This window comes from Crinia signifera, chromosome 4, assembly GCF_055691185.1.
Source record: "Crinia signifera chromosome 4, ASM5569118v1, whole genome shotgun sequence".
Lineage (NCBI taxonomy): Eukaryota > Metazoa > Chordata > Amphibia > Anura > Myobatrachidae > Crinia > Crinia signifera.
The window spans coordinates 248,524,250-248,539,069 of record NC_139220.1 but is presented as its reverse complement, the minus strand read 5'-3'; the positions used below and the strand labels follow the sequence as shown (position 1 = coordinate 248,539,069).

The following is a 14,820-nucleotide window of genomic DNA, read 5'->3' as shown; positions in this document are numbered from 1 at the left end:
TATATATATATATATATATATATATATATATATATATATATATATATATACACATCCATACATCTAAAATAAAAAAAAGAAGGCACTCAAAAAGAGCTTAAAAATAAAACATATTTTATGGAAAGTAGGAACCGTGTTCATGATGATGTCATTTTTAAAAATACCACTTGGTATATCAACTGTTATTTGTGTCCCAAAAGAGCACCTAAACGAGCAGGACATTTATACCAATGGGCTCCTTACAAATAATACTTATCTTTGAGTACTATTAAATTCATGTCATTCAGTAAAGTGTTATAAGGTTCTAGCGGTTGGGCACTTCTGCTTTAAGCTGTAACCTGACAGTGATTGGGCCTGCATAGTGTCATCGACTCTACGGCAATCATTTCTGCCACTCATCTTCAAGCATAAATATAGCTCCAACTGAGCTGTCTAGTCATCAGCATCCCAGGCCTTATCGGTAAGGGAAAGGGAGCAATGCGCCTCCAAATGGCACGCAATGACATTGACCTTCCCTTGTACTCTTGACCCAGTTCATTACCTCCTGATCTCAAGTGCTTAGACTCTGTCTTGATATCGGCAAAGGTGAAGTCATTCGGAAACATATAAATAGTTGAGACTAACCAGAAGTGATGCTGGCTGCCAAAGAAGCATGCTTGCTAAACAGCAGGACAGCTTAATTGTAAAGCAGATTAATTAGTGCACGTTCTGTATGTTTAACTTCACTGTATCAGGCATTCACTACTTATTCACACACAGACACTTGTCATATGGGAATATTTAGCTTTAGCAATGTCGTAGATGGTTGTTGTTGGCTTCTGGGCATTATATAGGGTTAGTATGGCTCTTTGTAAGAAATTTTTGCATTTTTCTGCCTCCCGCTATACCAAGCGTTGCCTGGGAAGTGACTGGGTGCACATGTTTGGCACATTATCACTGCGCAGTGTGGCATGGCAGCTGTTTACAATTAAAAGCGAATTGTGATTTTTTTTTTTTAGATTCTGTTCATAAACTAAGGAGATTACTATAGAGTCTCCTTCCTCTTTAGTCCTTATTTTTAATGTGATTTGAATTTTAGGTATGTTCCTTTTTGTCAGGAGGTTATGTATGAACTTCTTGTTCCGGGTGTAAACGTTTTCCATTAAATTTTTGTTTTCGCCTGCCTTGATCGTTGTGCTAAGTAGATGTTCACAAAAGAGCTTGTTGAAAGATACCAGATGGTTGTTAGGGATTAGAGAAGTGTGTGTAAAAATATACAGCCTTCCAGCATGAGCTACGGAGGAGACGCTACTATCGCTGCTATAATGGCTGGCAAGTCAGGAAGTAAATTGTAATCTTAACAGCCCACTCAGCATTGAAAAGAATTTCATGATTTTATAGTAGGTCAATTGTAATATAACTGGATTACGTTGTCTGTCTGGTGGAGACATAGGTATGTCTTACGGTTTTTTGCTTGTAAAGTTATAGTTTAATATCTTTGTTTTAATAAGGTTAGAAAGGAAATACTGTTATGTGAATTATTTTTTGATGTGTGGGTGTGAGTGAAATGCTTTTTTTTTTTTTTTTTGTGCCCTATTGCACCATATCACCCATTGCATTGGTCGGTGTGATATGCAATTGTTCCGGCTCTGGGCGCCGAATACTTTTTGTGGTGATTGCGTTTAAGTAGACTGGGTTTAGCTTTGCATGTTTAAACTTCTGCTTGCCTCCTCAAAAGGGGGCGAGCAGAAATAATGGGCACCCCTGGGTATTTGCACCTGAACGGAGCAACACTTGAATTGTTCTGCCTGGCACCCACAAACCATTCAATTCCACCCTGGCTCTATAGTGATGTGTGCTACTGATATTCTAAAAGTCTGAAGAGAACCTGTTTCAAATACTCATTTGGCATTTCCTCAAAAACCACACACATGACAAGTGTGGTTCATTAGGACGACAGTGTATGCATCATCCCATAAGGTTGACATGTGAAAAGGTCAATACAAGCAAAGGTCAACATCATTTTTTTTTTTTTAATGCAGCACATGGACCCCTGATTGTACACTAATCTCCTCTTGCATGGTTCTTTGTCCGCCATGTTTCAGTTACTTTACTGTTCCCAGTTGTAGCCCATGTGGGTCGTAATGTGTGAAAAAGTAAAAAATCACATTGACCATGTAGCTGTACTCACTATGTCAACTTAATGCATTACGACCAATAGTGGTTGACCATTGCCATGAGCCATCGCCTATTTGCTCTTGACCCATAGTCTGGATACGGAGTGCCAGGATCTGTCTTCATTCTGTCCACATCAGCTATATTTGGTTATTCGGTGCTGAAACTGAGAGGTCTGATCGCTAGGAAAGTTTATGCAGGCAGCAGATGACTCTTGGCCTTGGCAGACGGCGGTCATCTGTCTGCCCGGAAATGATCCCATTTCTATTGATTGGGCTGATTTGCAGCATTATGAGTGTCTGGCATTATTAGGTGAATTATTTTATTTTCCTTTTACTAAACTAGCTTTTTGTATTGTTTTAGATCTGGTTATTGAATGCATCTAGGCTAAATGACTGCACTCTAATTTGTCTTATTCTGAGGTTCTATGATATTTCTTCTTTTTAAAGATTGCCTTTTAAAATTAATCGTATTTGCTTTTCATTTAAAAGGCATCAATTTGATGTTGTTGTATCAAGCAATTTGCAAGTCCCTTTATCCACATAATCTCTCGCGGAGTCAGGATTTGTCAGTACCACTTTCTGAAATGAAATGCTGTTTACTGCAGCATGCTCATGGTAATCCCTTAAATTAAAGCATATCTTTTCTCTTTACCGTGTAAAATATTTTCACAATCTCTTTGCTCTCAAATGTTTGTCATATAAAATGACTTTTATTTCATCTGTGAGTCTAAATTATTGTACGATTTATATTGGTGATTTGCCTACAAGAACAAATACCTCTGGGAGGGGTATTCAATGGCGAGCTATGCCGGCGATCAGTGCCGAGAGCTTGCCCTGAGAATTGAACTCCCTCCCCTTCACTCTCCGTTTCCACCTCGCTGGTTCCCTTCGGTGAGTTGGAAATGACGAGTGTGGACATTAAAATGACGGGGCTCTTTAAAATATGCAGCGGACTCGCTGCACTTGCTGTGAACCTTGTCGTTTTAGGGGATCCTCGCTGACCTCCGAAGGCGAGGATTCTGGCCAGACATTGAATATGGGGAGAATACTCTCCATAACCCCCCCCCCCCCCCCCCCGCCGCGGCATTGAATACTGCCCTAAAAGTGCTGAGGTACAGAGAGGACTCAGTGCGGTGTCTGCAATGAGAGAAGTGATGATGGGATAGGATGGAAAGGCTGCATCCTTCTGGGACACTTTTTGCTATGTGGTGGAGCACAAGACCATATCCAATGTACAAAAGGACTTCACCCTCCACCTCTTCTTTCAGTGGCTTTTCCGCCACCTCTGTATCCCATGGGTCTACACTAGCTACAATAATTATGCACCAATGAGTCACCCCTTTACCTATGCCATCCAAAGGACTCCGTACTATTATAGAATGTGCAGGGGACAATGCAGGTTTTTCAAAGGTTGCTTTGTAAATATATTTATATATTTTTTACTGAAGCTTAAGGTGCATACACATGGTGCGATTTGAGCTAAATATAGTCAAGATTGTGTGGTTCTAGTCTCCGGGCAGTTCAAGGGAAATCACATAGTCAAAATTGTACCTAACCCAAATCTCACCAGGTTTTTGCACATTTAAGCTGTGTACACATGGTGCAATTTGGGCTATCTGGTTTTTACAGGATGTGGTCAATAATGCCGGCAGTCGGAATCCCGATGGATGAAATACCACTGCCGGAATCCCGACCACCGCAATGCCAGCAATCCACGACACCCATAGAGGGAGAATAAAATAGTGTGCCGAAAATAGCGGGCCCGCTGCGTGACGAACGCAGCAATCCACGGTCCCCCTTGTCGGCATTTCGGCGGTCAGGATTCCGGTGTCGGTTTTTCTAACCGCCGGTATTTCATACCGAATTCGTTTTTACTATATAGTCATAATCAATAGCAAAAAAACAAGATGTGGTGGAGCGCTGCATAAAATATAAATATGACCAATTGGGTATTGCATATGAAGGATATTTATTCTATCAAATGTATATTTGAAAACACATTAAAAAGCAATTGCATACAGTATTAGTAAAAATGGTATACACCCTATGGTTTAGATTACGCATGGACTATGGAAACAATTATGTGTTTATATGGTGTCTCACTTGTTCCCAGTGTTACTCTCCTGGTTTATATGGTCACAGTCTCCCACATTAGTATGTATAGTAACTGGAATGGCAGGTATCCATAAACCTGACTGGAAGCTTGATATCCTATTCCCGTCGTGAAGGATAGGATGGTTCAATTCTCATCAAGTGGAAAGGCTCCAGTGATTGGCAGGTGGTGGTGTCCCTTATAGAGTCCAGTTAGTAAAAGTCCAACAATTTGGAAAAATAGGGGAGGGGAGAGTTGGTCCAAGTGATATACCAAATTTGTAATCCAAAGGTCCAGCAAGGGTGTACCATTTGGCTTGACTCGTTTCGTCGTCCGCAGACCCTTACCTTTGATAAAGTTGTCTGTGGAGGACGAAACGCATCAGCCAAACGTTGTAGTATATCATGTGAAATATGCAGGCACTTTATTGTGTCTCCCTCTACTGCCTCTGGAAAACACTACCTTCGCCGCCTTCACTATGGGACAGTCTATATTATCAGTAAGGTGTTCTCAGTGCTGTCCCTGTCTCCTCAGGGGTATCCTGGCAACACTTTTCTCAACTTGCCTGTCCCTTGATATCCTCAGGTCTCACCAGGCACAGCTTAAACTACACCACTTTTTGTATGACAGATCTGAAGAGAATGCATCTCCAGGCATGCATGCAAACACCTGCTTCTTATGAACATGCTTTGCTACTGAACAGTGAACTCCGATACATCCATATTGTTTGACTGGTAGAATGAATAACGTTACTAACTGGCTTTTTGTCTTTCCTTTTCAGGGTGACTGTGTCCTTACAGTGCTACTCACCGAACAATCAGAGCTGGAAGATGATGTTGTGTTTTACCTGCTGTTTGCTGGCTCAACTCTGAAACATTTAACAAGCACTCGAAAAATCAACTCTGAAACCCTAGAAACGGTCACCCCAGGTGAGCAGCTTCCGCATAGTAATGGGGATGTTTGCTCTTTACTTTACTTTATTTTTATTTGATCCTTTAAGATTATTTTAGGCAGAACCTGCATACATATTTCATTAGCTCTGAATAATCTGATGAGATACATTATTCATTAAAGGATTGAGGAGGAAACTATAAGAAGGCAGCTTCAGATGGATGTACTGTTCTTTTGCAAACCTCTGGAAATATGATCTAATCGTTATGAAGTCTCTTAAGAATAAGTATTTTTAATTATAGTACTGTGATCACAGCCTATTTTTCTTTAGCTTTTTTCCTTTTTATTTATTTATTGTTTTCTTTCCTGCTTTTGTCTCTGGATATAAACGTGTACTTCTATTTTTAGTAAAGAAAGACCTTGTGATTCATGCACTCTGGGGGTGTAGGCTGAATATGGAGTTGAGACCGGTGATTTGATTATATCGTATAACTGAGAAATGTAGCAAAAAGATGGTGGTCCTTTTAACATCACCTGTCTCATTGTATCTGGACCAGTGCTTCTTGGGAATTTTATTTGCAGTTATTTCTGTGACGTATCATGCAGAATGCAGTAATTCTGGCTTATTTATTAGGTTACATATACAGTACATGGTAGAAACTTATCTACAAGTAGCTGCAGGCAAGGTGATGTGAGCCGCAGTCCGGGGTGGATCCAGGTCACAGTGACAGAGAGGGCTCTATGTTAGGAGATAGGAGGTTGTGGCGGGCTAGTGTTGCTATGTAATAAAAGGGGTGTGGTATGACATGGCCTCACAGGTCATGCCATCCCCATGAGCCGCACCTCTGCTTGCACAATCTCTGCGATAGTTGTTAAAATGAAATGGAAACAGCGCAGTTAAAAAGAGATGTACTGCTCCTAGCACCCCACCCCATTCAATGGCTACCGCACAGCACACACACACCCCACAGTACTACTCCCGCCCCCCAGGCCGCTTCAATGTCCAGAGTACAGTAGTCCCACCAACACAGACCCTTTAATGTCCATTCTACAGCACACACCCTTCCCTCCCCAACCCCGTCAATGGTAACAATCCACAGCACTCTCACCCCTCCCCATTCCCCATACCTCTCACAGCATATGGTTCACCACTGGCAAGTTTCCCAGCAGTTGCTTGATAAACAATTGGTGAGCATACCCGTCAGGACCTTCATTTAGTACAACGGCTGGTTCTAGTGACTGGAGACAGCAGCAGAGCTGTTGCTGCTACTCTCCTTTGGAGGGGACAAAAATGCAAGAAATTATAAAGAGGGGGGGGGGAGAGACATGGGTCGGTGTGCACCCCCCTTTCACGCTTCCACCACTGGCCACAGGGACCAGTGTTATTTGACCGGTGTAGAACAGTCCGGTACTTCTTTACTTTCACGGCGCCACTAGATCAGAAATCGCGGTCATCGCGGGCATTGAATGCACTTAAAAACGGCCGCGACGCGACCGACGCGATGCCCGCGATTTCCCATAGAGATCAATGTTAAATTTCTCAATGGACCCGATTTTACTGTTAAATGCCTCAATTGACACAATTTTTACATAGGAAACAATGTTAAATGGCCCATAGAGGCCAAATAGTCACCGTAAAGTGTGAAATGGCCCCCACATTTTTTACCGCCACCCCACGATCAACGCGAACCCGAAGCGTGGCGAGCGCAGCGAGCCCGCGAGGGGCGGCGGTACGCGTCCTACGACCTTTTCATACCCCCACTATCCACGTCGGCGTGGAGTTGAGAATAGAATAGTGTGGCGAGCGCAGCGAGCCACCGAGCCCGAAGCGTGGCGAGCGGACGAGGATACCTGTGAAGCCCGTGAAGGGACGCGTTTACCTGTGAAGGTATCCGCGTCCCCTCGCGGGGCTCGCTGCGCTCGCCACGCTTCGGGCTCGGTGGCTCGCTGCGCTCGCCACACTATTCTATTCTCAACTCCACGCCGACGTGGATAGTGGGGGTATGAAAAGGTCGTAGGACGTTGATCGTGGGGTGGCTTTAACAATTGTGGGGGCCATTTCACACTTCAGGGTGGCTAATTGGCCTCTGTGGGCCATTTAACATTGTTTCCTATGGAAAAATCGTGTCAATTGAGGCATTTAACAGTAAAATCGGGTCCATTGAGAAATTTAACATTGATCTCTATGGGAAATCGCGGGCATCGCGTCGGTCGCGTCGCGGCCGTTTTTAAGTGCATTCAATGACCGCGATTTCTAGTGGCGCCGTGAAAGTACAGAAGTACCAACAGTCCAAATTAATTTGAGATTTTTCAAGGGTTGGGATACTAAAAGCCCCAGCATATTTTGCCAGCTGACGAATTTCTGGGTTTTCTTGGACAGTTTACCACCCTGGAGAGCCACCGTTTGTCCAGGTCATGCTTTAAAATATGTATAGCTGTAGGATAGATCGCATTTTTTAGCTGATAATCCCTTTCCATTGGTTTTTACATGATTTCTGGATTCCCTGACATTGTCAAGGCAACTATAATATTGCTTACATGAGCAGAGTTTACATATATTTAGAAAATGGGTTAGTTGATTTAATACCATGTCTTGTTTAATGTGTTTCATTTTATCCAGTCAACTCTGCCTCCTGTGCCAGGTAGTAAGCTGCTTTAGCCCATTCTTGTTGCAGCAAGTCAGAAAGTCTTACAGCCAATACAAACCGCATTCAGCAAGATCTTACACATGAGGTGCTTTTTCAGAAGTTAAGGTTTTGGAATGTACTTTTTTTTGGCACTACTGGGGACATGATATGTAACTGGCACTACTGGGGACATGAAATGTAACTGGCACTACTGGGGATATGAAATGTAACTGGCACTACTGGGGACATGATATGCAACTGGCACTACTGGGGACACGATATGCAACTGGCACTACTGGGGACACGATATGCAACTGGCACTACTGGAGACACAATATGCAACTGGCACTACTGGAGACACGATATGCAACTGGCGCTACTGGGGACATGATATGTAACTGGCACTACTGGGGACACAATATGTAACTGGCACTACTGGGGACACGATATGTAACTGGCACTAAATATGTGCAATAAATTGATTACTTAGCCTGAGATAGTACTCTAACTTTCTTTCATGCTTTGAAACTTTAAAATATATTTGTGTGCGTTTGATGTGTTTATACAACATAAATGCATTTTGTATTCACACATAGGTTGCAGTCAAGATCTATTCAGGCAATAGTGACGCACGGGACCACTGATTGCTGCTGGGCATTCTAAACACTGGTGGATGTGTGCTTAATTTGTTTGCGCTCTAGTCAGATCGCCCCGTGTGTATGGGTCTTTACCCCTCCACAACTCTATGAACGATACAGGCTGATCGAGGCCAGGGCTGACAACATATACTCCACCTTAATCCGCCTGGGCACGCCTGCATTATTTCGGACACTTCCAGACAATGGCAGGTTGCCACCCCCTAACACAGGCTATCTATCGGTCAAAGTGCGAGGTGGTTGCAATTAATTGTTCTTGCTATTTTAGCTTGCGCATGTCCATTAGTGTATAATGGCACATATGTATTTTATTTTTCCTTTTAAACAAAACTAAGCTTTCAGATGGCTATATAATATGTTCTTATATTATAGCCAACTAGTTTTAATTACATTTTACCATTCTTGAGACTGACTAGTTCCATTAATGCAAATAACCGTTATGCTGTTTTGTGTCAATTGTCAGAAGGCCTGAGTAAGATTAGAACCCCCATCTCCAGGTGTTTATCTGTGGAAGGCCCTGGCCATACCAGCACTGAGCACAAGCTAAAGCCACAAGTGTTCTTACTGTGACAGATGTTGACCAGATTGTTTTTACGATTAAGAATTTATGAGATCTAGCAGGAAACTGAACGTTTATTAATGTTGTTGCCAGGCTGTGAAATAAAAAGAAATTACCATTTAACTTACAGCAGCATTTTTTTTCCTCCAAAATTTTTTTTTCTTAAATGTCCAAGCTATGGCCCTCCAGCTGTTGTGAAACTACTAGTTACATCATGCCTTGCCACAGTTTTGCTATTAGAGATTTCTAAAACTATGGCAAGGCATGCTGGTATGTGTAGTTTCACAACAGCTGGAGGGCCACAGTTTAGACATGCATGATCTAAGCTATTGTACTTTTTAGTTCATATGTACTGTATTTGCCCACAGTCAGTCCTTACATTGCTTTATAAGTATTGTGTTGTGTAAGTACTGTAATATATACACATGCATACTTTGTACGTATAGCCATTGGACGTATATCTTCACCGGTGGCGCCATGTATATCTGCTGATCTCTGATGCTGGCACATTGACATGGTTGTAGCGTGCATATTGTGCCAAATGTTTGACTGCTGCTCATAGCTAAGGTTTAGTGACTGCTCCATGTATGCCCCAGATCTGTGCTCGGATTGGCTGTTCCCCTGGTCAGTTGTCGGCATATTTAACCCCTGTGATTTATGTCCGGATTCACAGACATCTGTTGTTCTGTAGCATGTGAGATAAACAGTCACGGTTGCTAAAACACTTGGCTGGCCAGAGGTCCACAAGCACATGTTTTACAGCACATTGCTTTTATTTGCACTTCATATGATTTTTTTTTTTAAGTTTTGTCTTCTTAATTTGTTCTCAAATGTTTGCTTTGTGTTTTTATTTTTCCATGGTCTATTTCACCATACCACATGGTGTTGTCGGATAATATTGCAAGATACAAATATTATTTATAATGTGTCATAAAATCATTTGTATTTTGAACACTGATATAAACCAATATTATGGGCAGCGAACATACATGACATTACTTTGGAGGGAAAATGATAAAATAAAGTAAATAAAATCTGTGTTTAGCAATAAGCCTTTTTTCTGTGATATTTCACAGTAGAATGATGCATTCAGGCTAATTGGTTGGAAAGGTTGGATGGATTATACACAACACTGTTAATCTAGAAATGCATTTAGGATGCAAGAATTGGTCAGAATTTGAGTAAGTATTCAATGTGTCATGGCAAGAGCATCTACTTATAGACGGGAAATGGAATACACAGGGGTGCAGCCTGGTTAGCACTTTTGTACAGTATGTGCAGTACTTAAGGTGCCCACACACGCACCGATCCCGGCGTGCGTTGTGGGCTTAACTAGCACACATAGCATCGCATCGTATGCCTTGTGCATACGATGTGCATGCGATGCGATGCTATGCTAGAAAAAGCTAGTACAAAAAGTATGTGCAGCACATACTTTTTGTACTGTGCGATGAGGTGCCGCGGGAGCGCGCACCCCATCGTATAGCATCGCACCGCCGGGATCGGTGCATGTGTAGGCACCTTTACACTGACGATTTATTGAATCTTTTATTTAACCCTGGGAGTTCAGAGTACTATTGAATTCTGATATTATTCCCTTCTTTGGTGATATATGGGTATTGAATTTGTTTTGTGCTGCATAACTCGAGCATATAGTATCTTAAGCTTTTGCTGTCACCCAGGAAAGTATTTTACTAACTACCCCAGAGCCTGGAGGGAGCACTATGGGGGCATTGCTACAGTGTAGATAGTTTTTTTTCTCTCCATACTGTAATACCGAACTGGCAAATTAATTGCACATAATACTCTTTAGATAGATGCAGAAAATTGTATACGAGCAGGCTTGGTCCTCTGACTCTTCATACCACACCCAGACTGTAGACATAGAATGGTGCAACTCTGAATAAATAGCATGGAAACAGTTATTTACTGTCACTGCTCTTGAGCTTCTTTATATCTTAAGTACCAAGTGTGTTCCTAATATGGCATTAGGCCTTCCAGCTGCTCAGGTGCCAAATTAGACTGGTCATCTCTATTATGTTTTATTTTCCATTTTTTGAGAACCTAGGCATTCAGTTTCACAACACACCTTTGCCGGCGTAGCTGAAATAATGCCAGGCAAGTAGCCACAAAGGGTGGACACTTATGGGGCCTACACACATTGTGATATCAGGGCATTTTCTAAAGGCCCGTACACACGGTCAGATTTTGGCTAATTGCCAATTGTGACTAGGCGCACAAGAGATTTTGGATGGATGCACTGGAGATTTTGACTAAGCGATTTTGTCTATGATCTAGTCCTAATTGCCTTGCTTGCACAGTCTATGTATGCTAAGCAATCTATGCTAGACAATATTGACTTATGGGCCCTACACACATGCCGATGTGTGTAGGGCGACCTATCTGTGCTTGGTCGGGCCGTTCTGCTCCTCTGTCGCTCAGCACACAGAGCTGACAGCCCAAACACAGAGCGAGCTGTCAGCTCTGTGTGCTGAGCGAGCGGACAGCGCCAGTGTTCTCCGGTGAGAGAACCCTGACGATATTGATGGACACTGTTCATCAATCTCGGCCAGAGACGCGCGGGGACGCGCATTGCTGTCGCTATAGCCCCCACACACACACCGATGTGGGGGCATTTTCTAAGCGACTTTGCCAAACTAAGCAAAGTCGCTTAGAAAATGCCTTAATATCGGCATCTGTGTAGGCCCCATAAGCAGGAGAAAAACTGGGAGATTTTGACTAACCCTTTAGGAGATTTTGACTATCTAGTCAAAATCTCCTGCCAAAGTCTCACCGTGTGTACACCCCTTAAGTCGTCTCGCTAGATCTCTTAAATGCCCCTACATCGCACCGGGTGTAGGGGCCATAGCGATTGCGATGCATGGCACTATCGCCCGGCGATAAAGGTCCTGCATGCTGGATAAGTCTACTTAATCGCTGGCCAGGGCCAATATTCTCACCGGAGAACACTAGCCCTGACAGATCTCCCAGTGCACATCGCTGTGTGCTGAGTGATCTACATTGCTCAGATCGCTCAGCAACATCTCCTGTGTGTAGGCCCCTTTATGGTGGGAAATGTAATAGATTAGGGCCTTTATTCTGGTTCATTCGCAGTGGCCGAGAATTCGCATACCGATATTTTGTATATGCGCAGCAGCATTTCTGCGCATGTGTATACGCTGGGTGTGTGCGAACTCAACAAAAAGACTGTTTGCCGGGTAGATGACCCAGCCTTGCGAGCGGTAGGTGGATAGGGGCGTGGTGAGCCAGGCTGGGCCATTAACGCCCAGCGTTTCAAGGGCCTTCCCATGCGTGCGCCTTCACCATCATTCGATGGTCGGCAACCATCGAAAGACATCCATTCACAAGCCTTGTGAACGAATCCCAATTGCAAATGGGTGGCGCCGGTAAACCATTTGCAAGGTGGGGTTAGGGTGACTCTCTCAAGGATGCGAATTCACATCCTAGCAAGTCAACCAGAATAAGGGCCTAGAAGTAGACATAATCTAGTTTTAAATGTGCATTTCAGTGCATGGTCTTGGTAACCTATCTATCATTAAACGGCCATAAGCATTTGTTGGATATATTAAAATAATACTGAAGTGTTTGTCTTGTATACACTCCAGAGAATGTTGTTTTGGTCTTAATATTGCTGCCTCGCATAGTGCAGGGTTCATGTGGCTGTACAGTTCTACCAACACTGCTCTAATTGGATTACAGGATAAGTTCTATTTAGACATAATGACATTGCATAGTGTCATCTATCTGTGAAAATACTCCAAGCAACTCTGCAGCTTGCTCCCAGCACCACATTGCCAGGAGATTAGTTTAGATTTCTGGGAGCTTCAACTGTTTGTTTTGTTCTTGTCGCTGGGTACATGCAGCCACGCTACAGTGGCTTGGATTTCTCTGTGCTCCACAGATGTAAAATGAAGTTATTACGTTTATAAGCTGGGATAAAGTTCTTGGCTGACACAAGACTCCATTTGTCATGTTCCATATACCGCTCCTCCTGCATGCAGGTTGTATATATGTGTGTGTGCTTCCTATGTGACTTACTATTGTAGCTCCAACAGAGTCATCGTTTTGGTTCCTGAATGGCAGGGCACATGTAATCATGTTATAACCTGTACGATTATTGTTTTTGTCTTCAGTCTAGATCTTCAAGCAATTCTGTAAATGCAATCTCATAATTAAAATTGAGTATTATTCGATTACTTTCTCTCTAATTGTATTTGTCAGTTTAGTTATGGACAGAATGATCTAAATGATAATTAATCATGGGATTCCAGATATAAAGCAGATGGCTAACAAAGCACCTGATTTGACCTCCAAATGATGTTTGAATAGTATAAATAAATATCAGTTTTGTATATTTTGTGTGCAGGTGTATATGAGCCTATTGCGGTGCATAGTGGAAGCATTTCCAATACCTATCGTTGCCTGCCATGTGACTGTCCTACAGCACACTCTTCCTGTGCCACCCTGGTCCTTGACTTGCTCTTGTGCTACAAAGTCAGAACCTTTAGTCACTGAATGTGTCACTTAATTGAGGCTAGGAGTCTATGAATCCTTTTTCTGGTACATTGTGTGAGTTGTAGCCCATAGGCTATAGTGGCCTATCTTGCAGCCTTAATAGAAACTTTTGGGGTCTACTTTTGCATTTGGATATCGGCTGCTGAAGCCCCTACTGACTAACATCCTGGCAATGCTTACATTCTGCAGATATTTCCCCATAACTAACATTTTTGTTTGGTTTTATGCTAAAATAGTTCAATAAATATGCCCTAGTGTCTGTTCGCTGAGCTCCTTTCCTCATCCTTTCACCTCTTTCGATGATGGACCTTCCCTGTCCGTTATTCCTCCAGTTCTGAATCACAAAAAGTCACCAGTATTTCACCTGTGATAGACATCCTTCCCTGGCCCCTACCTTGGAGCCAGTCTGCAGCCGTCAAATATATAAACCAGCTTGGAGTGGCTTTAACCCCTGTGCATGTTTAACTACTCTAGATACTTCTCTTAATACAACTACCATTTTGAAATAATGAACCTGCGGCATATGTATGCGACTGCGAGATTGTATCTGCATACCAAATGCTAAGTTAGCGTTTTCTAGGAGAACCCTAATACAGCATCTTGTCTGCAGCTACAGCATATGTCATCTGTATATCCTCAGATTATATGTTGTTGTCCACTTATCTTTAGATTCATTGGTTACCTCTTAACACAGTAAAGCTGGGTACACATATGTACAATTTCATTTTTCTTGCGACCGTTCGATCGACCGAATACACGTTCGACCGTCCAAAACATACGACCGATCTGCGCGTACACATATGTACAATTTTACTTGCGACGTCCGATGTACTCCCGTCCAAACAATCGCAAGAAAAAGATTGTACCACCGTACACACTCTCCCGATCTGGCTATTCTATATGGGCGTGCTGCTTTTGGGAGGAATGATCGCAGGAACGGGCTGCATATCGATCGAACGTGCGTACACATGTCACTTTTCTTTCGATATGGAGCCGTCCTGTCGGAAGAATATTAAGCAGCAAAGAACCTTCGACCGACCGACCGTGGACGGCCAAGAGCGTTTTTGGCCGTTTATCGATCGCAACGAAGGGATCGGGACTGCGTACATATATATACAATCGAACGGCCGTTCGTCCGCAGAACGGAAGAACGGGCCGACGATTGTACATATGTGTACCCAGCTTTAGTCTATAACCGGTGATGTTGACCATACAGCTACAGCCAGACACGTGTCTCTGTCAAGGGAAAAGTGTTTAAAAAGTAACCTACCAAATATACATGGGGGGAGCGTTGGTACATTGT

At 42.9% G+C, this 14,820-nt stretch overlaps 1 protein-coding gene across 10 annotated transcripts in view; it reads left to right on the top strand.

Moving 5' to 3' along the window:
- Positions 1 to 14,820, top strand: part of AKAP13 (A-kinase anchoring protein 13) — a 200,581-nt gene that overhangs the window by 54,794 nt on the left and 130,967 nt on the right. For all 10 annotated transcript variants that reach the window (XM_083184218.1, XM_083184216.1, XM_083184220.1 and 7 more), the window contains exon 4: positions 5,030 to 5,177. In XM_083184218.1, coding sequence (XP_083040344.1) covers positions 5,030 to 5,177 — 148 coding nt within the window. The remainder of the gene's footprint in view (positions 1 to 5,029; positions 5,178 to 14,820) is intronic.